This window comes from Hydra viridissima, unplaced genomic scaffold (genome assembly GCF_058129835.1).
Source record: "Hydra viridissima isolate aposymbiotic clone 2 unplaced genomic scaffold, HvirCarnegie_v1 scaffold_15, whole genome shotgun sequence".
NCBI classification, from domain to species: Eukaryota; Metazoa; Cnidaria; class Hydrozoa; order Anthoathecata; family Hydridae; genus Hydra; species Hydra viridissima.
The window spans coordinates 1200067-1227582 of record NW_028324314.1 but is presented as its reverse complement, the minus strand read 5'-3'; the positions used below and the strand labels follow the sequence as shown (position 1 = coordinate 1227582).

Sequence of the window (27516 nt, the reverse complement as noted above, 5' to 3'; positions counted from 1 at the left end):
CGAAATTGGTAAGGGTACAATTTTTTTAGTAAGTATTTGTGATGAATTTATCAGAATTTTTTTGAAATAAACGATTAGTATTTTTTTGTTAAGTAAGATATTGTTAAGTAAAATATTGTTAAGTAAAATATTGTTAAGTAAAATATTGTTAAGTAAAATATTGTTAAGTAAAATATTGTTAAGTAAAATATTGTTAAGTAAAATATTGTTAAGTAAAATATTGTTAAGTAAAATATTGTTAAGTAAAATATTGTTAAGTAAAATATTGTTAAGTAAAATATTGTTAAGTAAAATATTGTTAAGTAAATATATAGTTTTGGTTAGTATTTTACACAAATGGTTAGTTATTAAATTTCAAATTTTGTCAGTATAAAAATTAAAATTGGTCAGTATAAAAGTAAAAATTTTGATTTTAAATATTATTTTATAATATTTAAAATCAAAATTGGTCAGTAAAAACAGAAGCTAGTAAGTAAAAATGCTGTTTATACACTTTTGTAAAATAATTGATCTCCAAATATTTAATATAATAAATATTTAAAAATATGAAAAAAATAGCAAGTTTTAAATGAAGTAATCAATATAAATCAGTCAGCAAAATCACAAATTGGTCAGTATACATTCAGTTAAACACTTTTGTATGATAAATGATCTTCAAATATTTAACAATACGAAAATGATAACAAATTAGCCTCTTGGTAATGTTTTAGTAGACTTTTTTGGTCTCCCACATTTTTTTTTTCACCAATAGGAGTGTCTCTTGCTGCCAGTGGGGTTTTACATTACTTCATTCAAACTGCAAGACCAGCAATATTTGCAGATGAAATTCTTAATGAAATCTGGACAACCATCGGTTGAACACGATGAAAATACCCTTTAATTGTTAATTACTTAAAAACTATTTAAAAGATTTTTATAATTTGCAGAAAGCAATTTCAATTTGCGGAAAACAATTTTAGATTTGCAGAGAGAAGCTAATGTGTTATTTGTTGATTGTATTGGTCTTGAGTTTTGATTGTTATCGGGTTGAGTAAACAAATAGTACATCAAGAAAAACTTTTGGAAATTTTCCAAAATCCTTTATCACAAGTTGACATTTCAAAGTTGATCGGAGTTGCTCGATTTTCAGTTGGATTTTTTATTTGGGGTGATGTAAAGAGACTTGATCTTTTGAAAGAAAAACTGAAGGTGTAAAAAAGAAAGGATTTAAAAATAAATATAAAGTAAAAATCAATCATTCGTCCCATTAAAGCAAATCCATATCAGCTACAGAGAGATCTTGCGGGAAAACTTAAATGAACCCTAGCTTTGATTGGAGAAGTACCTAAATCTCAAGAATAAAAAGCATATCATAATAAGTAAACTCAAAAGTGATCCACTGATTGCCTCGCTGACACTGATTGCCTCGCTGACACTGATGGAGAAATTAAGGCAATTCGTTGTTCGAAAAAGCTTTATAAACTTTTAAGCAGAGAAAACCTATTTCAAAAAAAGACTTTTCACAATGACCGAGCCGGCAATATTTTTTATCGGTTGAATGATAGAAATGTTGCCAACAAGTTTGCTCCCGCGTTTTTTTTGTATGTCAAGCAATATGCTCCTGTGTTTTGAAAAGTGCACTATTTATTACTCGTAAGACTTTGAGCTTGGATTTGTAAATAGAAGAATGCTTAAAGAAACACCTTTTGCCATTCATTAAAAAGCATGAAATACTAAAAACATTTTAGCCTGAATTGGCTACAATCCACTGCTTCATAAAGTCTTCAGAATGACGTGAACAAAATGGCGTCGAATTAGTACCTATGATAGAAAATATTCTGAGATGTCTTGAGCAGTGAATTATTGAAAGTTGTTAGCAGATTAAAAAAGGAATCCTGTTGAAAAGGAAAAAACTAGCTTAAGATGTAGATGATTTTAAGAAAAAGTAGATGGCAGTTGCAAAAAAAGTAACTCAAAGTAAGATCCAAGAAATGATATCAAGTACTTTCAAAACTATTTGGTTTCTATCTTAGCGTGCAGTTATAAAATATCAAAAATGATTGATGTAAATAAATAATTTATTTGTTTAAAAAGATTACAAAAAAAACTAATAATTAGTTTTCGAGTAGCTAACAATTAAACGGTATTGAATTTCACTGTGTTCAACCAATGACAATTTGATGTGACATACATGTGACAATTTGATGTGACATACATGTGACATTTGATGTGACAAAGGTGTGACAATTTTCTTCATTGTTGATCAATACTCAAGGTCCAGAATTTAAAAAGCTTTTTGTTTTAATTGATCCAATGTTCCATTTCCTCTTCAAATCTTGAAAATGGATGCCTTTCCATTAAAGTGTTTTTTCAACACTCTATTAAACAGTTCAAGGGCATTATTAGCACTTTGTGTAAAATGTCTAAAGCCTTCATACCAAGTTCGATGAAAATTCAACCATTCTGTTAGAAAGTTCACAGAAATTTCTGTTCTAAGTGTTTTCTATTTTTTCCAAAACAAACCCGGAGCATCCTTAAAGATATCTTTATTCTGACTTTTTTTCAATATTTCTATACTCTTGATAATTTCATCTTGATGGTTTTTGTTCACCATCGCCTCAGCCTTTTTATCAACATCCTGACACATATGTGAAACATATTACCATATCATTTTTGCAAAAAACATTAGAAAATACATTTTGAATCAGCACCATCTGTGATTAATACTTCAAGTTGATACTTTCCTGATTGATTTTTGTCAAAACATAAGAAATACTTTTAAATTTAAACTTAAATTATGCTGTTTTTGATTGGAACACCTAGCAATTGCAAATACATGAAAATGGCAATCCATATTAATGGTGCCAACAAGCAAGACATTGAACCCTGGTTAATTTAATTTGTACGAAGCAGAAACATGTACTTTTTCTTTTCCTAAAGTTTGGAAAATAAAAGTTTTTTTGTTGATACAAAACTTTGAAACTTTGAATTATCTCGGACATCATTAACTTTTTGCTCTTTATCTAAACCATCAGAGTAAACAGTTCTGTAACTTACTATGAAAGGCTCATCCTCACTGTTGGGAACATTATTGTTATTGCAGCATTGTGCATTAACAATAATGTTCCCAAGCAAGTCACACACTTTGTTGATTTCAGTCTTTAAAAAAGTTGAAATGGCTTCTTTGGACAAATCATTACAGTCATACTCATGTCATTTTTAAGTTCAGTAAATGATTACATCATCAGCTGCTGAATGAAATAAAAGATATAATTCAGCATCAGTTTGCTCTTTGCATCTTTGAATGGCTTTAGAATCACAGTATGGTTTTATTCCGTCTTTAATGTAATTGGAATAAAGATAACTTCATTGATCTTCTGTTGTTATTGTTGAAAAAAAAAAAAGAAATAAAATGAAGAGGAGGAGAGAGAAAGAGAGAGAGAGAAAGGGAGAGAGAGAGAAAAAGAGAAGAAAACATAAAGATAGTTAGAGAAGATAGTTAGAGAAGGGAAGAGAGAGGAAAAAGAGCAAACCTCTCTCTCTCCTCAATCTCTTCAAAAAAAAACATAATCCCATAATTAAGCGGCGTAAAATAAATTTATTATTTAGCTTTAAGCCCTCTTGTTCGTAGAGTGTAAAAATTTCTCAAATTAGTTATAAAAACCGAAGTAGATAAATTTCAAAGTAGATATTTGCTTACTTTTTTTTTCTTTAAATACGTTTTTATTTACAATTTTTGTTTTTAACTTTATCATTTATGTTGTTATTGTCTACTAATTTTATTTTTTTTTGTTTAAAAATATTTCAACTTTATATTTTATGATTGTTAATAATATAATTTTAAATTGTCTGAGATTAATTATCAAAATTATAAAATTTAGGATACTACAATTATTGTTTTGCTAATATGTTTTTAAAAGATTCATAATTATCTTGGTGCGGCTATGAAAATAGCCGTTATACTTGTTAACAATATGTTAAGATGAAATATTCACTCAATATAGACGAATGATTCAATACACAACTAATAAATAACACACACACACACACACACACACACACACACACACACACATACACACACACACACACACACACACACACACACACACACACACACACACACATATATATATATACACACACACACACACACACACACACACATACACACATATATATATATATATATATATAAACATATATACATATTTGTATATATTAGGTACCATATAAACAAATATGTTTATATATATATAAAAATATATGTGCATATATATGTATATATGAAAATATATATGTGCATATATATATGTATATATATATATATATATATATATATATATATATATATGTAAAAATATATGTGCATTACAGTATATATATGTGTATATATAAATATATCTATATATATGGATATATACATAGAGATATATACATACGCTTTTGATATTTATAAACATATATATATGTATATATATATATATATATATATATATATATATATATATTTATAAATTTAAATATTTATGATATACAATATAAATGAAAAAAATAAAAAATTTAACAATTACAACTTTTCCTTTTCTTTCATATTGTTGGAAATATCGCTTTTCTTTTTTATTGAGTTTTCTTTCACGTTTCATAACGTTATAACATTCATTCCCTTCAGATTAATTATTTTCATTTTCACCATCGTAGAGTTTATTCAACCAAAATAACTTATTTATTTTACGTCGCTTAACTATAGGATTACCAAAATATGTTTGTATATATATATATATCGACATTTTTCTTTTCCACTTGCTTTACTACTCTCTCTCAAAATTATGCCATATTTTAGTTCTATCTCTAGATGGCATGATTTTAAATGATTTTTGGCTTAAGACGCCAATTCCACTTGAAATTAAAATAATTTTTCGGAGATGAACAAGTTGCAACCGTTAGATTTGAAGGTTCTTTTCTAACGCGCCGTTTTCAAGATTTCTACAACAATTTTTTGTTCTTTTTAGTGCAACGCTTGTTAATCCACCAATTGAACGTACGCGCATGTAAATACCATTGCGCGCGCAGTTGATGTTTAATATTCATCGACTTTCTCACCGCGGTTAACATTGGGAAATCATTAAAAGAGATGATCAAAAACTAATAATAATAAAAATAAAAGCATATTATGCAACAGCTCTACTTGCAATTTGGAGTAAGAGTGGATCAATAAAGATTAGGTGGAGTAGGTAGCAAAATAAAGATAACGTTTATCGACATGTATTTGCAAATCTCCGTTTTTAAGCCTTGTGCTAAATATCGACGAAAAACTGATTGTAGTATTCCGAAATATTTTGATTGCTATCAACTGCCAAGAATGAAATTTCAACTTAAACAATTTAAAACTTCGAACTCATAGAGCTAAAAAAAATCAAGAGTCAAAAAAATTACGCAAGTCTCAAAAAAATTATGCAAATAATTTAATCCCCCGTCTTGTATGAAAATTGCCCCCTCTTCCCCCTCTCACCTCTCACGGAAGAAATGATAATTTCGATGGAAAAAACTGAACTTTCGAATACCCACCACAAGACACACCAAAATTACATATAAATTTCAGTATTAGCAATAGAATTACGCCGGCAAGCAATAATTACAAAGAAGCTTTTAACAGCCTCTTGTGCAGTCACTCGAAAATGAACTATTCTACAGTGAAATCCCAGCTGCCGTATTGACGCCTGTGGAAATGATGTAAACAGAAAGTTGTTGCATTATTATTTCCGATTTACAGTATCGGACAAAACATGGTGGACAAACTCAAATTTAGAACAAAAGTTGATCAAAAACTAAAAAAAACTAGTAAAACAATTGAACATATTATTTTTTATGTAGTTTATTATGTTGTTAACAAAACTTAAAACTTTTAAATCTTACTAAAAATCACTAAAAAAGTTTTAAAACACATTTTCCCTAACAAACTACATTTTTCTTTGGACAAAACAAGGTGGACATTCAAAAAATCGACTGAAAATTCAAAAAAATTCAAAAATTAACTTATCATTTTTCAAAAAACTTCAAAAGTTAACTTAATATTTGGTAGGACCTCCTTTACTTTTAATTACTTTTTTCATTCTTCGGGGCATAGACACAATTAATGAGTCAACAATTCTCATATCAATCTCTCGCCAGGCCTTCTCGATTTGTTCAAATAATTCCTCACTGGTCTTCACATTTGCACGCTCAATCTTATTGTCAATTATTTCCCACAAATTTTCGATGGGATTCAAGTCAGAGCTTTGTGCAGGCCACTCCATTATGGTGATATTCTTGTCCTTGAACCATTGTTTTACAATTTTTGACATATGTTTGGGATCATTGTCCTGTTGAAAAATCCATTTTAGGGGCATCTCCCATTCAGCATGTGGTAACATAACATCTTCCATTATATCTTTGTAAACAAAGCGGTCCATAATTCCATCAATTTTGTGAATAGGACCAGTTCCTAGTGCTGATAAACATCCCCAAACCATAGCAGACGTTCCATGCTTAACACTCTTCTTGGTATGTTTAGTATTGAATCTGGTGTTCTTTGGTCTCCAGACTCGCTTCTTGCCGTCGCTTCCAAAATGGTTATATTTTGATTCATCACTAAAAATGTTTTTCCACTGGTCTGCAGTCCAATTTTGGTGTGCTTTGGCAAACGCAAGTCTTAGCTTTCTTTTTTTAAAGGAAGTTAGCGGTTTCTTGGCAGGCATTCGAGAAAACAATTTTGCTTCGTTAGCTCTTCGTCGCACAGTGCGATTAGAGATTTGTAGTTCAAGTTTTTCGGTTAATTTTGTGGATGACAAAGATGAATCTTTTTTAAGCTCTTTAACAATTATTCCATCTAGTCTTTGTGATGTTTTTCTTGGACGCCCGCCCCGATGGTTTGTTTTATAGCAGTCACGAGATCCATATGATTTGACAGTTTTGCTTACAGTCGATTTAGCTATATTATATTTTCTACAAATTTCAGCTTGACGTTTTCCGCTTTTAAAATCTTTAATAATATTTTCACGTAAAACACTTCCTAATTTGTCGTAAGCCATTTTAAGTTGCAATTTACCCCATATATCACGAGTTAAATCTATTTTTAGTTTAATTGAAAAAATAATTGGCCAGACGTCCCAAAATCTATTTTATTATTTTAGAGTAATGTTATGATAAAAGTGAAAACAAAAGAATGCGGTAAATTGAATAAAGACAATGAAATCTTATAAAAAAAAGCTTCGTTTTGATTTGTCCACCTTGTTTTGTCCAGGGAAAAATGTAGTTTGTTGAGAAAAATGTGTTATAAATTTTTTTTGTGATTCTTAGTATGATTCAAACGTTTTAAATTTTGTTAAGAACATAATAAACTATTTAAAAATTAATATATACAATTGTTTTACTAGTTCTTTTTAGCTTTTGATCAACTTTTGTTCTAAATTTGAGTTTGTCCACCATGTTTTGTTCGATACTGTAAAATTTATAAGTTTCAAACGGAGTGTGTTTCTATAAGTACGTTCTTCCATTTAACAATGAAGTTTGTAATAATCTATATAAATTTTGAAAGTTTTTTTAAAAAAATTTATTAATCAGAATTATTACTTAAGCTTAAGTAAATTTCACAAACTGCCAATCTGCTGCAAAAAAGAACTTGGAGGTACCGCTTTAATGTTTTTTTAGAATCTTAAGCCTCTTGTTGACTCTTGTTGAATGTTTTCGCAAAAACATAAGTATCACTAGTAAAAAAACATGTTGGCCATCAAACTTGAAGAAAACATAGATTTAATTCAACATGCGTATTTAAGATGTTAAGAGTTTCACCTTAATGTTTCTTATAAACTGAACACAGTGGCAAGCATGAGGGAAAGATGCTAAAGATAGTGTAAAGTTACGAAAAAATGCAATTACATCAAAATTTTAGCGAGAAATTGGATCTTGTCGTTAATCAATGATCAGAGCAGGTCGGGGGGGGGGGGGGGTAACGATAGCGAGAGTTGTTACTAGAAGGTTCGTATTTCCACTTTTCTGTTGATATAAATTCGATTCTATTTTTACTTTTGATATAAATTCGTGTTTATTAGTACATAGTGTTTCATCATTCTTCAATTTTCACTTCTATATTCATAAGAATAAACAGCAATAATGAATGATGCAACTAGCACCATTTATTACAACAATCTAACAAACGCTACACCTAACTTAACAATTAACAAACGGACACCATTTTGGGTTAATCATATTCCATCAATGTCTATTATACTTTTGGACTTATCAGAAGCACCATCACCGCACATGTATAAAGCGTGAAACAATATGCATACGCTTCTACATACTTTTACATGAAAATATTGGCAATATCTAATAACATATTCCTGATATAATTTTTTGTACCCTGGCTGAACTAATTTATAAGTTTAAACATTAATCAAAACCATCTCTGTATAATGCTTGGAGGGTTACTCTATGCTTACAACGCTTGACAAATATTCAAGCTCCCGAATTCCCTTGAACACAAAAACGTTAAATACAAGCGTGCTCGTGTTTGTCTTTTCATAATTATCTTGGTGTTTATGGTCATTCGCCGTATTCTTGGAGGTATTCAAACCCAAAAGTAACCACCTTCTCAGATAAATACTCCATCAACATTTCCAGAGATCTTATTCATACGGTACTCCGTATCGTCTTAATGGACAGCATTTCACCATGGTTATTCACCACTTATATGTCTCGTGAACTGTACCTTATTTCGAAGGCGTCAAGAAAACATAGATTAAATGTTGTTGACAAATGTACTTGCTAAGATTTGCTAAAGCAGAATCAAAATGGTTTCGCAACCTGGTGTTTGTAGATTTTTTTGCCTATTATTGATATGTAAACAAAAACCCAACCTCGAGCCCAGTGTTTATGTCGGTAGCGTTTGAGAAATAAGAGTTTGAAGCTACCTTAATGTCCAATTTTTTATTCTTACGTCATAACATATACTATATCTAGAGCATTACATCATTTTATTTTTTTCGGTGATAAAACAATATGGAATAAACATAAACTAAGTTAACATAATGGAGACAAAAAGAATGTTAATATAACTTTATAGAATTAGATAAAATTATAAAATATTCAATAACAATTTAAAGTTACATAATTCGCAGAGGATCATAAAAATATTTAACGTATTTTTGTAAAAATATTTAACACTTTTTATACATTAAAATTTGTACAAACTTAATGATTCTTCATATATATTTGACATTTTATTCTTAAACATTTAATATAAATATATTGATATATATTTAATATAAACATTTAATATAAATATATGGGTATGTCGTGTAAGGGGTAGTTGCGGGTGCCGTCTGTTTCTGGATTGCCTGAGTTTTCTTAAAAAAATACTTTCACCAAATGTTTAAAAAATAATTAAAACTCCTCTCATAAGAAAATTTACCCAAAATTACCTCTCTCATAATTGATAAATGGTTGAGGCATTAAAAAGACCAGAATCTATTGTTAATTTCAATAATTCCCAAACCCACCGCTCATAGAGTGGTTGCTTTTCCCTGATGAAAATCGAGGACTGACAGTGCGCAACTCTGCAGTTTCTGATTTACTTCGTGGGTGCTGTTTAGCTAAATCCTGAAATATAAAATTTAATTAAAACCTAAATTTCAACATGATTTATAAAGTTTTATATTTACATAGTAAATTCAACATAACTATGTAGTTTTATACTTAAACTGAATGTAATTAAGCTATCATTTAGTAATTTTAATTGGAAATAAATACACACAAGTTTTGCATTACCTTTCTCGATATCAGACCTCTGTAAAGACGACCATCGACACCTTCAATGTCAATCTCGTTACTAAAGAATTTTATAAAAAAAATTCAAAAAAGGACTCCACATAAAAAAATAAACAAGAAGAAACCAAATAAAAAAAGGAATCCAAATAAAAATTAATAACTTTTAACAAATCATCAAAAAGTAGAACTTGGAAATTCGTTAAAACTGGCTGGAGATGGTTCCAGTTAGGACAGTTTTATGTAGAAAAATTTTGTTTTTCGATTTGAACATGCGCTGTTTTTAGAAACTGTTAAATTATGAAATGGTGGTTCCTCCATTTCAAAAATACTTCAATCTATGTAATCCTGACTAGAGAATGACCTTTGAAGTTTGGCTACATACGAAAAGTTTCTATAGTAATAAGAAAAATTTCTGTAGCAATAAGAAAAACTGTTATTGTAAATGGAAAATAAAAAAAAAAAAATATTAGCAGGAATAAATACTTACTCAATAAATGGTTGATTAGAGTCTTTTGACACTGACGGAAGACTCATACCAGTGCTTTTCAAAAAAAAGAAATCGTAAAAATAAAATGGTTTTATGCATAATTTTTCTAAATTCGAATAAAGAGTATTAAGGTGGCACTTGAATAACGCTAATCAAATTCAACAAGAGTGATGTTCATACAGTTTCATGTTAGTTTCTAAACCATTTTTTAAATAATTTAAAAAAAGGGGACTGGAGCCTAACACAAAACCGTGTAAACCTATTTTAAAGAAATTTACTCACTTTATTCGAACATTTATCTTCTGCGGTGGACTGGTGGTATATTCTCCCCCACATGATCGATTTTTCTTTGGATTATCGCCACGTAAACTGAACAAAGTAATAACACATGACAATAGCAAAAAAATTTCATTTGCCAAGAACGTTTAACATAATTTTGTGTGTTATAGAGTTGTTGAATTCATAAATGATTTTACCTTTGTTGAATTGGCTCTAGTTATCATTTTATCCTTTGGCATAGTATTTTGTCAACCTTTACTCCTGTACTTTTTTGAATAGTTATTTAATAAAAGCAAGATTGATAAAAACTTCCAGTAATTTTCTTTTTTATAATTGTTCTTCTTTTTTTTTTGAGAGCTAATGAATTTTTTTTTAAAAAGGGTGCTTAAATGTATTTTGGTACATTTGTGGTGAACATGCTCAGCAAAAAATAGATTAACTTTTACTGCCCTTTTTTTTACAAGCAAAACAATCTCACATCTTTTTGGTATGATAATTGGGTACCAAGCTCCTAAGCTTCTCCATAAAGTATGTTCAATGTTGCTTAAATGGAAAAATGGAGCAATCAAATATTTAAGGTTGGTGTACCTATGGTCTGGATGGAGGAGAGCAAATACCATAATAGTTGTTATTTTTGTGCAATGCAGGTTTCAACTGCTACAAAAAGCACATATGGGTATATAACCTAATTTGGAATCAGCATGACAAACTTTACCACAAAGGGAATTTCCTGAATCAGTCTTAAATAGAATATGTGAACTTTATGGATCTGATGTTAAAACAGATGTCATGAAAGACTTTTAGAATAAAACAGAGGGAAGTGTAAGTAAAGGGAGTACTTCAACAACTCTCTTAAGGAGGTCAACAATCTAATAAAAGACCAGAGCCTCTTAAAATAACCATCTAAACTTAGAAGCATCAAGACTAAATCATCCAGACTAGAAGAAAAGCACTTATATCTAAATGTCAGTGTGTGTGTGTGTGTGTGTGTGTGTGTGTATATATATATATATATATATATATATATATATATATATATATATATATATATATATATATATATATATATATATATATATATATATATATATTTAGAAATCATAATTTCTTATTTCTCACAAAATTTAAAATTTTCTTTCCTGAAATAAAAATGTTAATTTATAATATTTTAAGCAAATTAAAAAAAAATCAACTTACACTTTTTGAAGTAATCTTAATTGATCAAGTTCATAGGCATTAAAAGGTCGACCACGAATAGTTTGTAAGTGACTTAAAAAAAAAAGGTAAAGCTTCTTTTTACAAGTGCATGACAAGAATTCACATACACTCACACAAATTTTTAAACAAAAATTACCTGTTAGATTGAAGAACAAGAGGTCGGTCACATGATAAGCAGTTGAACTTCATTTGTCTATAAGAAGATTCTTTTTCTTAGCAACAAAAAAAAACTCAATGGTTCTACATTAAAGTGTTATCAATAAAAATAATAAAAACAATTTTGAAAAAAATTAAATAATGTAAAAAAAAAAGATTTATATTTAATTTGATATTAAACTGATGCGTTATCAATGATTTAAATGTCAAATCATCAAATGTTATCAACCAAAATCATAATTTTTTTTAAATTAAAAAATTGCATTAAAAAACATAAAAAGATACTTTCGAACAGCAGCTGCTTCTTTTTCCTGTGGCAGGAAACCATTTCCATAATGAGGATGGTTGCATGTTGTACTTGCTGAATTATTTTTAGTATGAATTTTATCCTTAAAAGGCTTTCCTGTGTCCTTAAGCATGCTACTTGTATCTTTATTAGAACCTTCTAACAAAGAGATTCCTTTCTGAAACTTGCCAGATTTAGATAGTTTTGCTTCTTGTTGGAATTCCTCTTGTTGCATTGTCAAGGAATTATATCGGTCTTCTAAATGATTAACATATATTCAGCAAAGATTCTTATCTCTGATCTTTTGAGCAGATAAAAGTTTCTTTTATAACTGTTTACCTAAATAATCTTGAAGTGGCTGAAGTTCCCAGCGGTCAAGTTTATTGTCGAGGCTGTGGAAAATTGCAGCTATATTTGTTTTATAAATGTTTTTCTGAAATAAAAAAATATTTTTAACAAAATTAAAGTTATTCACATCTGTTGAACTGTTTTCAAAAATGGTTTATCTTCAGTATTTTGAAAAGTTGTAACTTCTACACCTACTTTTTGCATAAAAAAAATCTGCACAAGCTTTGAGTCTAAACAGAATTCAAATTAGGACCATCAGGGTAATAAAGTATTTAAAACCCAACATATTAGAAAATTAATTGTTAATAATTTGAAAGCAAAGAAGAACATTAAAGTAATCATTAGCAATTAGTCTTATTTTACTTTGGACAGCGATGATTAAGTCAAGATTACTGTTATCATGAACCAATATCTACAAGCAATTCAGTGTGGTACATTATGATGAATCAATATCTACAAGCAATGAAGTGTGGTATATTGCACGACAAAAATTCCCAGAAAAAGTTCTAATGCATCAGTGAAAATGGAATGTCTAAACCAAAGTTTTTTAAGTCAGGTTTAGGAATTAAGGAAGACACTTATTCAAAGCAATATTTTTATGAAGTTAAACAATTTATTCAAAAATATCATAAGGGAGACAAAGTTCTGTTTTGACTTGATTGCCTCTGATTACATTAATTAACTGTTTATTTGGAAAAGTTGAGAAAAATAGAAATACTATTTGTTCCCAAAGATGAAAATCCTCTAAATGTTTCACAGACGCAGACCATTAAAGATTTATGGACAAACAAAAAAAAAGAAATGTTTATGCAAACAATTTTGAAGTGAAAAAATATTGCACATTTTGTTAGACAAATAAAAAGTGTACTGAATAACATAAATCCATTTTTACATCAGGTTCCTATTAATGTCTAGGAAATGTCAAAACAGGGTCCGTACCATTTATACTGTATGTTTAATTGTACTATACTTATTTATTAAATATTATGTAATAAACTAAATATGCTTTAAATTTCATTTTAAAAATAATAAATAGTTACTTTATTATTTAAATTTAATTTTGTGCAGATTTTTTTTATGCATACGTTAAACTTACATGATTTTTGAACTTCTCAACCAATTTTTTCAAAAAATTGTCCAATTTGGAAATCCTTTTCTCAAATAAATCTTTATTAACATAAGAACTTTGAGGTTCTTTATCTACATCTGCCAGCTCCTTGTATAAACCAGGTTCTTTTTCAGTGTCATCACTTTCTTTATCAAGTTCACTAAATTCATCAAAATCACCAAACTCTTTATCCAAATTGACAATATCTTTATCAATATTATCATTTAAAGATGCATTGTTAAAAGAAGATTCTTTATTTAGGAAACCAGATTCTTTATCTATAGGATTGACTGGAGATAGTGAGCTGATTGAAAAAGATTTATTTAAAAGCTCATTTTCGTTTTCACATGTAAGCATATTTTGATTGAATATTCCACTTTGTGTATTTAATTGAGGCAGTTTTTTAGTCATAAAACCATCAATAACTGAAACTGGTTGAACTAATTTTTGAATTGAGTTCTAAAATAAATATAGCACATTCAATTGGAGTTAGCATAAAACACAAGATTTTGTAAAATTTATATGAAACTATTTTTTAAAATAACATCGTTATTATTATTATCATATTTTTATTATTGTTATTACTATTTATCATTATTATTATTATAATTATTATTATTATCATTATTATTAATATTATTATTATTATTATTATTATTACTATTATTATTATTATTATTATTATTATTATTATTATTATTATTATTATTATTATTATTATTATTATTATTATTATTATTATTATTATTATTATTATTATTATTATTATTATTATTATTATTATTATTATTATTATTATTATTATTATTATTATTATTATTATTATTACTATTATTATTATTATTATTATTAGTACTATTATTATTATTTTATTTTACTATTATTATTACTATTATTATTATTAATATTATTATTTTATTTTACTATTATTATTACTATTATTAATATTATCATTATTTTATTTTACTATTATTATTACTATTATTAGTTTTTATTTACAAAACAATTTTCAGTTAAAAAAACTATGGTTATAAAAATATCAAAACTATAACTTAAAAAGATGCGTTAAGATATTTTTTCAAAACATTTTATTTATTTTAACAAAAAATACAAATTTATTTTGTAGAGAATTAAAAAAAAACCAATTGCTATAAAATTTTTCCCTGAAATCAGAATTATGCAAATAATACCTTTCTAGCAAACTGTTGAAGACAGGAATCATCTTTATCCATCTTTTTCTGCTCAAGGCCCTCAACAAATGTAAACAGATTCTAAACAGAAAATTTTTTACATGCATAAATATTAAAAGTAAATCTAAAAATAGATATATATTGATAAATATGATAGAATAAGTATAACAAATATGATAAATATATATATACTGATAAATATTAAGTAAATCTGTAGAATATGTAGTTATATAAAATGTCTAATTATATAAAATATGTAATTATAAAAAATATTTGATAATACAAAATATGTAGTTATATAAAATATGTAATTATATAAAACATGTAATTATAAATAATATCTAATATAAAATATCTAATTATATAACACAAACCTGTAAATTATTTAAACGTGTAAAATAGATTAAATCTGAGTGCATAAAATACACAAAATAAAAATTTAGAAAAACAGTAAGAAAAAGTAAGTAAAAGAAAGTAAGAAAAAAAAAAAGTAAAAATAAAAAAAAAAAAAAGAAGTCAGTAATGAAACTAATGCATAATATCTATTTTTAAAACAAACAAAAAAACCCTTAAAATCAATAATAAGAACACATCAAATTCATTTTTCTAAAGTAATTTCCACAAGTGCAAGAAAAACAATTTACATCAATTTGTTTGTCTTTTTGATTCCTATCATGATTTAGGTGTTCAAGAGTAGTCAAAAGGTCTGATACTTGTTTTTCAAGAGCAACCAACAACTCTCGAAGTGCAGGAATTTTTTCTTCGTCAACCTGGTAAAATAAAACAAATGATCTTTTAAATAAAAAAACTGAACATAGTAGACAATTTAGTTCAAAGATAGAAAAGTCAAAACTATTCTAACTAATTCTAAAGCATGAGAAATTTTAGTTTTGGCATATCTTTTCTAAAACCAAACAAAGCTTAAAAAATTTAAAATGACCTACATTTTCCCTCCAGTTCTGGATACTATTAACTTCTTGACGCAAATCTTTTACCAGAGACAACAAATGTTGTAGATCTTCTGCACGCAAAAGAGTTATTATCCAAATGTTATTATCAAATCTTACAGAAGCATATTTAAGTTACCCAAATGATTATTAAATATATGTTATGTATAATTAGGCTCAAATGAAAATGATCTTTGTGTTTAAATGAAAATGATTTAAATGACAAAAACAACAGTTACTTCAATAAGTGAAACACAATTAAATTTACCTTGAGTTACGTATTTGTCTAAAACATTTTTGTTTACTTTTTCTAACAGCTCCTCCTAAATATGGACAAATTACTTTTTGGTGTTCTTTTGAAACTAAATAAAGTAAATTAATTTTACTTTCTATTTACATACCCTTGTCGATTGCAAAGCATCCATTAAAGATGACTGTCTCTCTACAACCATTCCTAAATCCTCGAGTCTTTGCAAACAAGATTCCGTAGGGAACTTTTTTTTATGACAACTTTTTGGGATATCTGCACACCCTTGGTAAATCCCATTTTCAAAGTTACTTTCACAACTAACAGCAGGTCGACTAGAATTTGCACTACAACCTTGACGGCTGCAAGGTCTGCTTGAGTAGCAGGTAGTTAATGCATCTTCAAGTTGAGGCCATTTAACATACAAATCCATGTGTAATAAATCGTCCTTAGAAGGAACTGTTTCCATTTGAGCTCTAAGGATTTTCTAGATTGAAATATGTTATAGTTTAGTGCTTACATGTATATATATATATATATATATATATATATATATATATATATATATATATATATATATATATATATATATATATTTATGCTCTGCTTTTACTCTCTTACTTACAGTAAGTAATAATAATAGTAATAATAATAATAACAATAATAATAATAATAATAATAATAATAATAATAATAATAACAATAACAATAATAATAATAATAATAATAATAATAATAATAATAATAATAATAATAATAATAATAATAATAATAATAATAATAATAATAATAATAATAGTATTAATAATAATAATAAGTTAAGTAAGTTATGTTTACAGTAAATAAGAGAGTTGTTTCTCTGTTTGTTCTATCTTACAGCTTTTATCAAATATATCTTAAAGATTTTTGTAATTTTTATCAAATAAAAATAATATTTTTATCAAGTAATAACTTACCACCCAATTCGACAGCATTTCTACATCCCCTATTAAACATATTGAACAAAATAATTAACAACCAAACATTATGTCAATTAATTTTTAATGAATAGCAAGCAAATACTTTTTCATACCCCAATTTTTATTATCTCTAACTATAAACTCCACACCTAATATATAAAGTTTATGTGCATCTGTTTTAACTGCAAACAGTTGCACACAACTACTTATAACTTGTTATGCTAATATTATTTTAAGTTCTACTAAACATTTAGACAATTAGAAAATCACAACTACTTCACAGTTCTATATTCATGCCTTTTTAACAAATACTTTTTTTTCCCAGATATAAAATGAAGAAATATTATATCTACAATTTTTTTGACCAATTAAAAATTTCTTGTTTTAATAAATTCAAAGCTACAAATTTGCAAAAAAATTTCAATTGCATTTTATGAAAAATAAATTTTTTAATTTTTAGTAAAATTCATGAAACTCCAACATGGATTGGTTTTTATTTCAAGTTACAGCATATAAATGCACAAAAAAAAAAGCAAATGAAAAAATCTAAAAAAAGACAAAACGAAAGATAAAAATACTTAAAACAGTAAAAGTAAGTAAAAGCCAAGTAAAATCTCAAACTAAAATCTTGTTAAAAGGTAATCATTCATAATCTGCAATAAAGGTCTATAAATGTGAAAAGGAAAAAAATGCCTATAAAGATAAAATAATACCTAGTACTTATAAAGTTTCTGTTTTTACAATTTCTAACTGTGATATCTAACTTATAATTAATTTAACTAACTAACAACTGGTTTATAAATAAGCTGTCAAATCAGTCTCATTTACAGCTAATTTGTCTCACTTTATACTAATTTATCAGCAGTTTATAAAAAGATAAAAGTAAAAAAATAACTAAAAAAACTTTCATAAATTTTTGCTTTAAATACCTTTGCTGACAAACTTATCCAGTTCATTGAATGGAACTTTAGTTGATATATCTTCCTAGGAATAAACAACTTTGTGTTTTAAACTACTATCATAGCTCTAATGAAAATTTATGAAAACAAACAAAACAAGAATATATTAAATGCTTAAATTATACTTTTACCTTTATTTCTTCAACAACTACCTTTACTTTCTCTTGAGCATTATCAAAAACATGAACAGGTACATATCCTTCAAGATCACTACACTTTGCATAGTCATTTAACTTTGTGCACAATTCATTCTATTAAATAAAATTTCATAATAAAATACTTTAATTTTTCTACCTATTAACTTACATTTTAAAAAAAGTATTTTAAGCAAGTTGGGGATAAGTGCAATAAAAACAAACCAAAAAAAGTATAACTTTTCACAAATTTTCTTTATTTCTTTCAAATTGACAAAAAGAGTTTTGTTTTTTAACTTTAATTTCTCTAATTTTTTGTAAAACCATTTTAAAGTTATATTTTTATCATTATCATTAATACAATATTAATATTATATTATTATCAATACAACAACATTTTTTCACCAATAAAATTTCACAACTATAAGCCTATAAAAATCCTCAAAGCAAATTTAAGCTTTCTCAATTTTATTATAAACTTCACTTTATTTGTGGGGTGTTATTAAATTAAGATTATTTTGAGTGATTTGAAAAATATATTTTGTATATTAGTTAATGCTTTATAAATCTAAAACCTTTCTAGACCTGTCAGGGGCAAACAACTTGATGATTAAGAGAGAAAAAAATTAAAAACTCACTTCATTGTGAAGAATTTCCTGCAATTTTTCTTCTGCTTTTAAGACTAGAAAAAGATTAAAAAATTGAAAAAAAGATTTAAAAAAAAAAAAAAATCCACAAAGTCGAACAATAATTTGAAGTTTGGAAAAATTTTCTAGAGGGAAATCATAGAACATAATAATAAATAAATATTTTTTTTACTGTATATATCTGATGAATTAATAATATCAATATTTGTAATTTGTATGTTAAATGCATTCTAGAGCGTAAAAAAAAAAAAACAGTTAAAAAAGTAATTTAACTAAAACATCAAATATAAACTTAAGAAATTCTGACACCTCCAGAATCTATTCGGTCATCAATTCTTGATGTATGATCTGATAAAGCTTTTATTTGATTATATAAATCATCAATCTGAAAGCAAAAAATTTTTAAAAGTTATTAGTTAAACAAAAGTTTTAAATCTTTTAAAAGTTAATAAACAAAGACTTTTTTTAAAAAAATCTTAAAACTAACCTGTCCATTAATTTTCCCTTGGTTTTCAGAAATCTGTTTTAACTCTGGAATAAGCTTGTCAACCAGCTCACTTAGCTATAGTAAGTAAAATAGTAACAAGTAAAATCGTAACAAAGGAGCAACAGAGAAATAACTAAAATTTCCTTGACCGCTAAAATGTATCCTTACAGTTTAAAAACAAAAAATGCTTAAAATGATGTCTAGGATATTTTTAGCGTTTAGAACAAATGCTGAAGTAAAAAAAAAATTATATAAAAAAAACAGATAGTTTACAATGTGCTTAATAAAAAACAAATATTAAAAAACTTTATATGCTTTGTGTGAAAAAAAGTTGTATGTATGTACCTTTCTTATTCCTTCTTCAGCACCATCCATTCTATGATTTAAACTAACAAAGTGCCATAAATCTGTAACTACTGTGTCAGGGTTTTTTTTTTCTCTTGCCCATTCTCTAAGTTCATCAACTGACGGAAATGCTTTCAAACCCTTTAATTGAGATTCTAAATATCTAAAACAAAAATACACAAAAAAATTGCAAACTTTTTTTTAAAAAAGTTCAGGCAGAAAAAGTATTGCATTTTTCGACAGTAGTAAAACAAAAGCAAAAATCAACTTAATGTTTTTACGCAACATTAATTTTATCTTAACATTTTTATTTTTTTTTTCAAACTTTGATTATTGAAAGATTTTTGACATGTAGACATAAAATTAAAGAACAGAGACTTGAGTTTAGTTTTTAATAAAAAAAAAATATTAAAGTAAACTTTTTAAAGATATATTTAAAATTTCAATTAAACCGCACTTAATAAATGTTACTAAAAATTTTTTATTTACATAACTATAAAAATGTTTTTAAAAATAAAAGTTATGCTTTAAACAATAATGAAATTAACATGGTACAAGAAACAAATGCTGAAACTTAAAAAATGCCAATTAAAACTTAAGGTAAGTGCTATCCTAAATAGAAAAACAACCACTGTTTTTTAGTATTTATAAGTTTAAAGTCCATTTTAAGCTAATCTAACTATATATATATATATATATATATATATATATATATATATATATATATATATATATATATATATATATATATATATATATATATATATATATATATATTCATATGTTTTCTTCAAGATATAAATAGTATTACTCACCTTATTCTATCCTCTACATCTGCAGAAACCAATGAGGGTTGAGTATTCTTGTAATCAGATAGGTTTGTAGATGAATTTCCTAATGGATTGCGAAAATAGTCTGTTACAATTACAGAAACTTTTGACTTTCCTCTATTGTAGCCCCCTCTTGGAGTTCTTGGTCGATTATTATTTGCATCAAACTTATTCTTAATAAAATCAAATGATTCACTAAAGTCAGGATCTTCCTCTTCAACTAGCAAAGATTGGTTAGAGATATTCAGCTTTTGAAAAACTTCTCTAAGCAAACCATGAAGAATTGACATATTAAGAGGTCCAATTTCTGGTCCTCCTAATGCAATATCTAGTAAACTTCCAAACCCAATCTCCATTTTCATCATCTTTTCTCAGAAAAACTATTTCAATGATAAAAGGGACAATACACTTAAATCAACTCTTTAACTGCTGATATTGCAGTAACTCAAACTCTTTTTTTGTTTTTGAAATTATAAACATAAAATTTAAAATTAATTTTCATAGCAATCCTGCTGAAAAATGCAAGATTGCTATAAGAAATCAACAAAACTTCAAACCCCCATTAATTGCTACACAAATAAATTTAACTTAGTTACTTGAAAAAAAGTTGGCATGAACCAATAAATTTAATAAAAAAAACTAAAAAAATATGCGTATAAACTTGTTGTAAAGTGTTTTGCTGTTTATAGTAGCAAAGTTATCAACTTCTCGCAAATTATAATAAATTTTTATTGACAACCTAGAGAAACACATGGAATGGAAGCTCCGTGGCCATATTAGAATGGTTGAACTTACCAGTAAATTATGAAATAACATCCACAATTTCAAAATTAAAGACATATGACCAGTTAACAACAAATCTTAGCAACCCAAATATGCTTTTGTTTTCCGGTTGAAAAATGTGAAATATATTTTGATAAACATGTTTCGTCTGATAGGCTGGTTTCCTTCACAATATTTGGTATGAAATATGGAGATTTTCTCAGTAATCCACTTCAATGCATTATTCTATAATTGATAAGATTTTTTGTTGATCATGGGAAAAATCTTTTATTTGTAATGAAGAATTGATGTGTTAACACAAAAATACAACAAGAATGCTATTTATGTAATGCTAGGAAAATACAAACTAATAATATATGATGTTTATCGATATCAAAAGAGCATTTTAATTCGTAAGAATTTTTTAGAGTAGAACAGAAACATAGCACCGTTGTCTAAAACCCGAAATCAAACGTTTTTTTTTTTTTTCTGTTTGTGTATTGATTTACAAATAAAAACAACTGGCCCTGGTTCACTTATTTGCTTTGGTGTGCCGCAATCAATTATTTTTCGGAATATAAGTGATCGATATATTCTCAGTAACCTCGATTCCTGAACTAAAGGTGTGCAAGCAGATCGCCACAAGCAGCGCTTTCTTGAAAAGAGCAAAAATTGCAAAAACCTTTTTTTCTTGAAAAGAGCAAAAACCTAACTGAAGATAAAAATCTCTTTTCTAAGAGGGGCATCGAAAACTCATGAATCAGTTAAAAAACAAAAACTTAGAAATCTCTGTACTTAGAAATCTCTACACTTTAAGAATTGCGCAATCTTATTAGATAGAAGTGAAGCTGAAATTTTCCATTGCTCCGCCCCCTTAAATCAATTTGTAGAGAGTTCAACCTTTTGCGAAATGCACTTACGCTAGTTAGCAAATACTTCAAATCGCTGTCACACCAAAATCATTTCACAGTGTCTGCATTTTTTTTTTTTTTTTTTTTTTTTCCTTGGTTTAATTATTAAGGTTTAAAACTTTAAAGATTTATCAGTTGTTTTTTTTGTAAAAAAAAAAAAAAAAAAATTATAAAACATCGTACAACTAACAATTTTTTGTAATTAAAATGAAGTTATTGTCGAAAATAAAACAACATGACTCGCATTTGACAAGTTAAAAGGCGAATAGAAAAGAATAAGTGTCATAACTACAACGCTTTTAATGACATTATGCGTTAAACTAATTTGAGCATTAAAGCCTGGATCACATTAGGAGCATTAGAAGCGAAGAACAACGATTTCGGAAAGCAAATTCAAAGGTTCTTGAAATCTTTTTGCTGCATTTAAAATAAATAAAAAAGTGTTTGAAAACTTCGGTTTAGATGCCTAATAAGGTTAGTATCATCCAGTGTGATGATGGTGGTTTCACCCCTCCCGCTCCCCCCTTCTTTTGCAGAGTGTAAAGACGCTTCTGGTCTACCAAATTTTTTGTTTATTCCTGACCTTCCAGTAAGAAACTTTTGGATGACGTCATCTGTTTGTATTTATTTATTTACTGTCAAACTTATCTTGTTTTATATATTGCTATATTCAGATTTTAGTTCCATAGTAACACCACTACGTATTACTACACGTACTTTTTTTTTTTTACAAATCTTAACTACAAATATGTGGTAAAGTTAGGAAACGTTGGAAGTTACAAAAGGAATGCAATTAGTTATAATTTAGCTATCTTTATATGCATTTTTACACAGAACACAAATTGCTATTGAGATAGGAGAAAGTTGCAAATACTTTTTGCGTGACCCTGTAGCAAGTTACAAAAACCTAAACGAAAGTTGTTTAATGATGAACAAGTGACGTTGTGCTCTTGAGATATTTCAAAATAAGTCGTTTGTGACGTATTAAAAAAAAAATTTGTGACGATGAAAATTGTGGCCATTTTGACAGGCTTAAGTTACTGTCATTTACCTTATGATTACTTCTTTTCAAGTGCAGCTCATCAAAGTTAATACTGAATTAAAGTATTCTTTCATTTAAATTTAATACAGAGGATCAACCTCCATGTTGAGTATGCTCCTATAGTTTTAAATTTAGAATAAATTCTTTACACTGTGAAATTTGTATGCGACACAGTTATGTCATTCAAAAAAGGACTAGGCATGACTCTGGAAAATAACAAACTCTCAATATACTGAAATTAATTTCCATGGAACTGTGCAAGGTCTTGGGTAGATGGGGAAAAGTTATTTTGTTCAGCAAATGCTTGCTAATACTTTGACTTAAGAGTTCGTCAAAACAGGAACCTTTTACTGATAAAAGAGCTAGACAAAAAGAAAAATAAGTTTCTGTGTTTAAACTTTTGTAAACTAAACTATAGGTTTAAGTTGTAGAATCTGAGATGTTTCTACTTTATCAAGTTCATCCAGGTTTTTTTAAGCTCTCGTTTAATTCCCTTGATACACTCTCTGAAGAGCATTTTTAATTCTCGGCCATCAAACTCTGACAAAAATACAAATTAAGAGGTGATTTCTGAAGCGGGATTAGAGTAACTTAACTCTCCTCTAGGTAAAGAACTTTTGAAAGTATTATTTTTGTATAGTGGTGCATATGAGGTTTTTATTTTTTTCCAAAATATTTTTTATGCCATAAATCTAGACTTCCAAAGTATGATCTTGAACTTAATAGATAGTTCTTGTTCCTAAATCTGTAATTCCAAAGCTCATATAGCTAAAAAAGGAACGGTGGGAACTAAAGCAAGATAAACTTTTTGAGAAAGATTTTCAAATTTTAATTTCCACCAAATTGTCCTTTGTGTTGAAGATGATATTCCTGCCAGGAAGCTTGGTATATTTAAGCCCACTGCCTTTCCAAATGATGAAACTTAAAACTTCAAAAAAACTCTTTAAGCCAAACAGGATGAAAAAAAAAAAATAATTTTATGTTTCCTTAATCCAATAGTTATAACCACACAAACATTGAAGAGACTGCCAAGCTAAGAAAGAAAAAGTTTCACAAGTCAACTGACCATGCATAGCTTAATTAATGTGAAGAAGCTTTAAAAGCAAAGAAATTGTTAGCAACAACCATTGATCACTATACAGCTATATTTAATGTTATAGATCTGGTAGATGACATTGATGATGGTTAAGAAGATATGGAATTATTTAGAAATAATGACTCAACATAAGAAAAACGAGAAAATTATCAAGTCAACTTGATATTAGTATTTATACTGTTACCTCAATCAGTTATAGTGTCATCAAGGCTGATATTCCCAAAGGTCTTCTGGGCGAACTTCTGAAGATAGAGCACCTCAAGGAAGAAAAAAAAATACTTCCAGATAGCCAGGTGTTTTATGCCAAAGAGCATGCTGAAGTATTTGACAGACACTTTTGAGAAATGAAACCATCAAGGAAATCATATGCACGTGACAGAAAAGTCTAAATCTTACTCACTGTACATAGCAAAACTACCTAAAAGGAAACAGTTGAATTAAAGGTTAAAGAGCAGAGCTGTTAGATCTTAGAGTTGAGATACCTCTTCAAACTAATTGGTATAGCAACCATAAAGGATATATCTTGCTGGTTATATGGTTTGCTTAACTATGTGACAAAAGAATGTTTCAATCGAAGACTTTTTGTCTGATTCATTTTAAAAAGTTGCCATTCTGTCATATTGTGGCAGATCTTTACGGAACAACCTCTTCAAACAAAAGCTGGTGCGGAATAGTTGGCAAACTCTTTTTCAAACTTAGAGAGAAAAAACGAGCTTGATTAAACTACACGTCGGAAACTTGTAGATATCAGCAGTTTATGGTCTAAAACTTTTTTTTATTGAAAGAAACTTGACTTTTTTTGAAAAGTTATTTTTTCCTAATCTACGAATATCTAAACGAACATTATCATTTTTGTTTTCATTTATTACTTTTCTCCGTTTTAGGCATCAACAAAATTTGGTGAAGGTTTTTGTACGCTACTTCCACTCGCCTATCAATAATACTAATTCTATCATTGGTTTCGCGAACAAAGATTGTATAAATTTGTTCTAGATTTTCTAAGCGTTCTTCTAAGTGAACCGTATTTAGCCGATTTTGCTCAAAGCTGGTGAGCAACAAGCAATTTTCATGTTTTAAACTCGCCATCTGTTCTCGAGTTTTTTTTTCAAACAAAAAAGCTTTGGAATCCCTCTCCACTTTTTCTTCTGTTAGGGTTTTACAAATACTTTGGTAAATATCCAGCCGATAGTTGCAAAGTGCCAAATCAAAACCCTTTCGGCGCATTACTCTTAATGATCTGTTCAAATCGCATTTGTTTTGTTCTCTCTTAATTCGTTTATTTTGCTCGTATTCGTTTCCGTTATCGTGGTTTAAATTTTCGTTTTGATTGAAATCATTTTCTTTTCTAAGACTTTCTGAACAGATTTTGTGCGTATTTTTAGCTTTCAAAAGTTGAATTCGAAGTTGATTGTTTTCTGCGATTAACTGTTCAACAAACATTATCAAATTGTTTTCGAAACTTTCAAAGGAGCAGTTACTTTTAATGAAGCTCCCAGAGCCCAACAGCTCATATTTCACCATTGGATGGACTGTATGAAAAATATTTAAATATAAAACGTGCTAAAGTAATTTAATCAAGCATTTCCTGGAAAAACATTTTTTTTTCGATAAGAAATATTTATGATTAACAAATAGTGGTAAACAAACACTAAATAGTGGTAAATAAACACTAAAGCCCCATATATTTTTAATGTTCGACCACTTTTATGGATAAACTGAGCGCGAGAACTTAGAATAACTGACAACCCAACAAAAATCGTCGTTATTCTCAGTTCCAATAACATAAAAACTACTATTTTAATAAAATGTATTAAAGAAATACTTTTAGTCTCATGTAGATGTGTATCTTCATAGTTTTTCTGCAAAAAACACAGTTTTTGAACGAAAGACGATGTAAACTGATTGCAATTGAATGTCGAGCTTCGGTTGGTGTTCTTGTTTAACACAATTTTTGCATCAGAATCAATCATGTGAACTCCAGACTCATCTTTTAGCAACTCATCAGGTGATCCTAAAACTGAGCTAACAGATGAAATAGTATTGAAGCTAGAGCGAATGATTTGCAGCACTTTCTCTGAGCGTCTCTTTTGATAAAAATCATTATACTTTATATCGGTCACGTGAGATTTCATTTTCCAACTTTTTCTTTTTTAAAACTAAACTTGCCCTAAACACTTAAGTTGTTAATAAAGAAGATGAATGGTGGAGTGTAAAACTGCTTAATAGTAACGTATCGAATTTGATTTGACGTCATTTAAAATAAAATCTAGTAAAAGAAATATTTGGTTTGGAAATACAATAAAGACCTGGCATATCTGACTATTAGCAAAACACTAGTTTTTGAAAGTAAAAATCAGCTATCAAACAAAATCAAGTATCTTAAACAAACAAGAAGACATTATGGGTTTGAATTAATCTCCAAAGAATGAATCAAAGGTCTTTGCAAATAGTACTTCACCAACAAAACACAATCACCTAAATATTATAAAGAAATGTCCAAAAGTAATAAATCACATACTAAGATTGATGGCTTAACACAGCAAGCATATTTTGATTTCTTTGATATGAAGCATTTTATTGAAATAAGAAAAATAAGTTGGCATATCCCGGTTTGGAATCAGGGGGGTGGGTGGGGGTGGGAGTGGCTTTCGCCAAACGGTGAAGAATCTCTCAGAACAGAGTTTACTACGCTCCAAGACTAAAGTCTGGGTCCGAAGTTGAAGATATGCAGTGCTGGTAGTGCAACACATGGAATTGAATATGATAGAAATACTCAATAACACAGCAACTTTCCGAAGATTTTAATAATTTGGTGCAAAACCTCACTCTCTAAGCAAGCATCTCAATTTTGTAACATCGAGACCAAAATAAAAGAACCGGAAGCTTAAGTAAAAGAGTTTAGGACAAGAAAGGCGGTTTATTTTTTTTATTTATTAAATTGGAAGTGAAATTCTCACACTTGAACTTTGCTTTTTAAGTTCAAGCTACAGTTTTCTGAAAACTGCAGCTTTATAGAAACTCAGCCTTATAAACAGCTTAGCTAGAAAATTACAGTACTATAGACAACTCAGTCATGAGTTTAAAATACATTTTAGAGCATAATGGTAACTGACATACATGAGATTGCAATAGCTTTATCATCGTCAGTGCCAATTGTGTATATACGTTATAGTAAGCTTTTTATTCGATTAGCAAAATGGATACAAAAATACCCTTGCTTCATTTGGAATGCTTTACTTCCGAACCAAATAATCTCTACTGATCAGTTTATTTGCATGCCAATATTACAGTT

General features: G+C 27.8%; 1 protein-coding gene across 2 annotated transcripts; it reads right to left on the bottom strand.

The window, feature by feature from the left end:
* Positions 1–9370: 9370 nt before the first annotated feature.
* On the bottom strand, positions 9371–26135 carry LOC149878067 (uncharacterized). Of its 2 annotated transcripts, none has more exons than XM_090073277.1 (23): positions 26047–26135; positions 20399–20793; positions 19584–19746; positions 19239–19313; positions 19061–19136; positions 18743–18786; positions 18102–18221; positions 17941–17995; positions 17009–17037; positions 16207–16539; positions 16074–16128; positions 15803–15879; positions 15503–15628; positions 14859–14939; positions 13657–14127; positions 12552–12645; positions 12212–12470; positions 11907–11963; positions 11750–11821; positions 10556–10642; positions 10274–10327; positions 9787–9847; positions 9371–9618 (listed from the first exon to the last, which is right to left on the bottom strand). In XM_090073277.1, the coding sequence occupies exons 2-23, from the start codon at positions 20776–20778 to the stop codon at positions 9499–9501; spliced, it is 2889 nt and encodes a 962-aa protein (XP_089929403.1). In that variant the 5' UTR covers positions 20779–20793; positions 26047–26135; the 3' UTR covers positions 9371–9498. The 2 variants fall into 2 exon arrangements, with proteins under 2 accessions (XP_089929403.1, XP_089929402.1); XM_090073276.1 differs by lacking the exon at positions 26047–26135 and adding an exon at positions 21209–21304.
* Positions 26136–27516: the final 1381 nt, after the last annotated feature.

Excerpts from the sequence above, each read along its gene's own strand:
- LOC149878067 (XM_090073277.1), bottom strand. The coding sequence starts at position 20,778 with ATGATGAAAATGGAGATTGGGTTTGGAAGTTTACTAGATATTGCATTA. Across the intron at positions 18,787-19,060 it reads TGACCGAATAGATTCTGGAG|TCTTAAAAGCAGAAGAAAAA; the intron begins GTGTCAGAATTT and ends ATCTTTTTCTAG. Across the intron at positions 14,940-15,502 it reads AAAAAGACAAACAAATTGAT|AATCTGTTTACATTTGTTGA; the intron begins GTAAATTGTTTT and ends TTTTCTGTTTAG.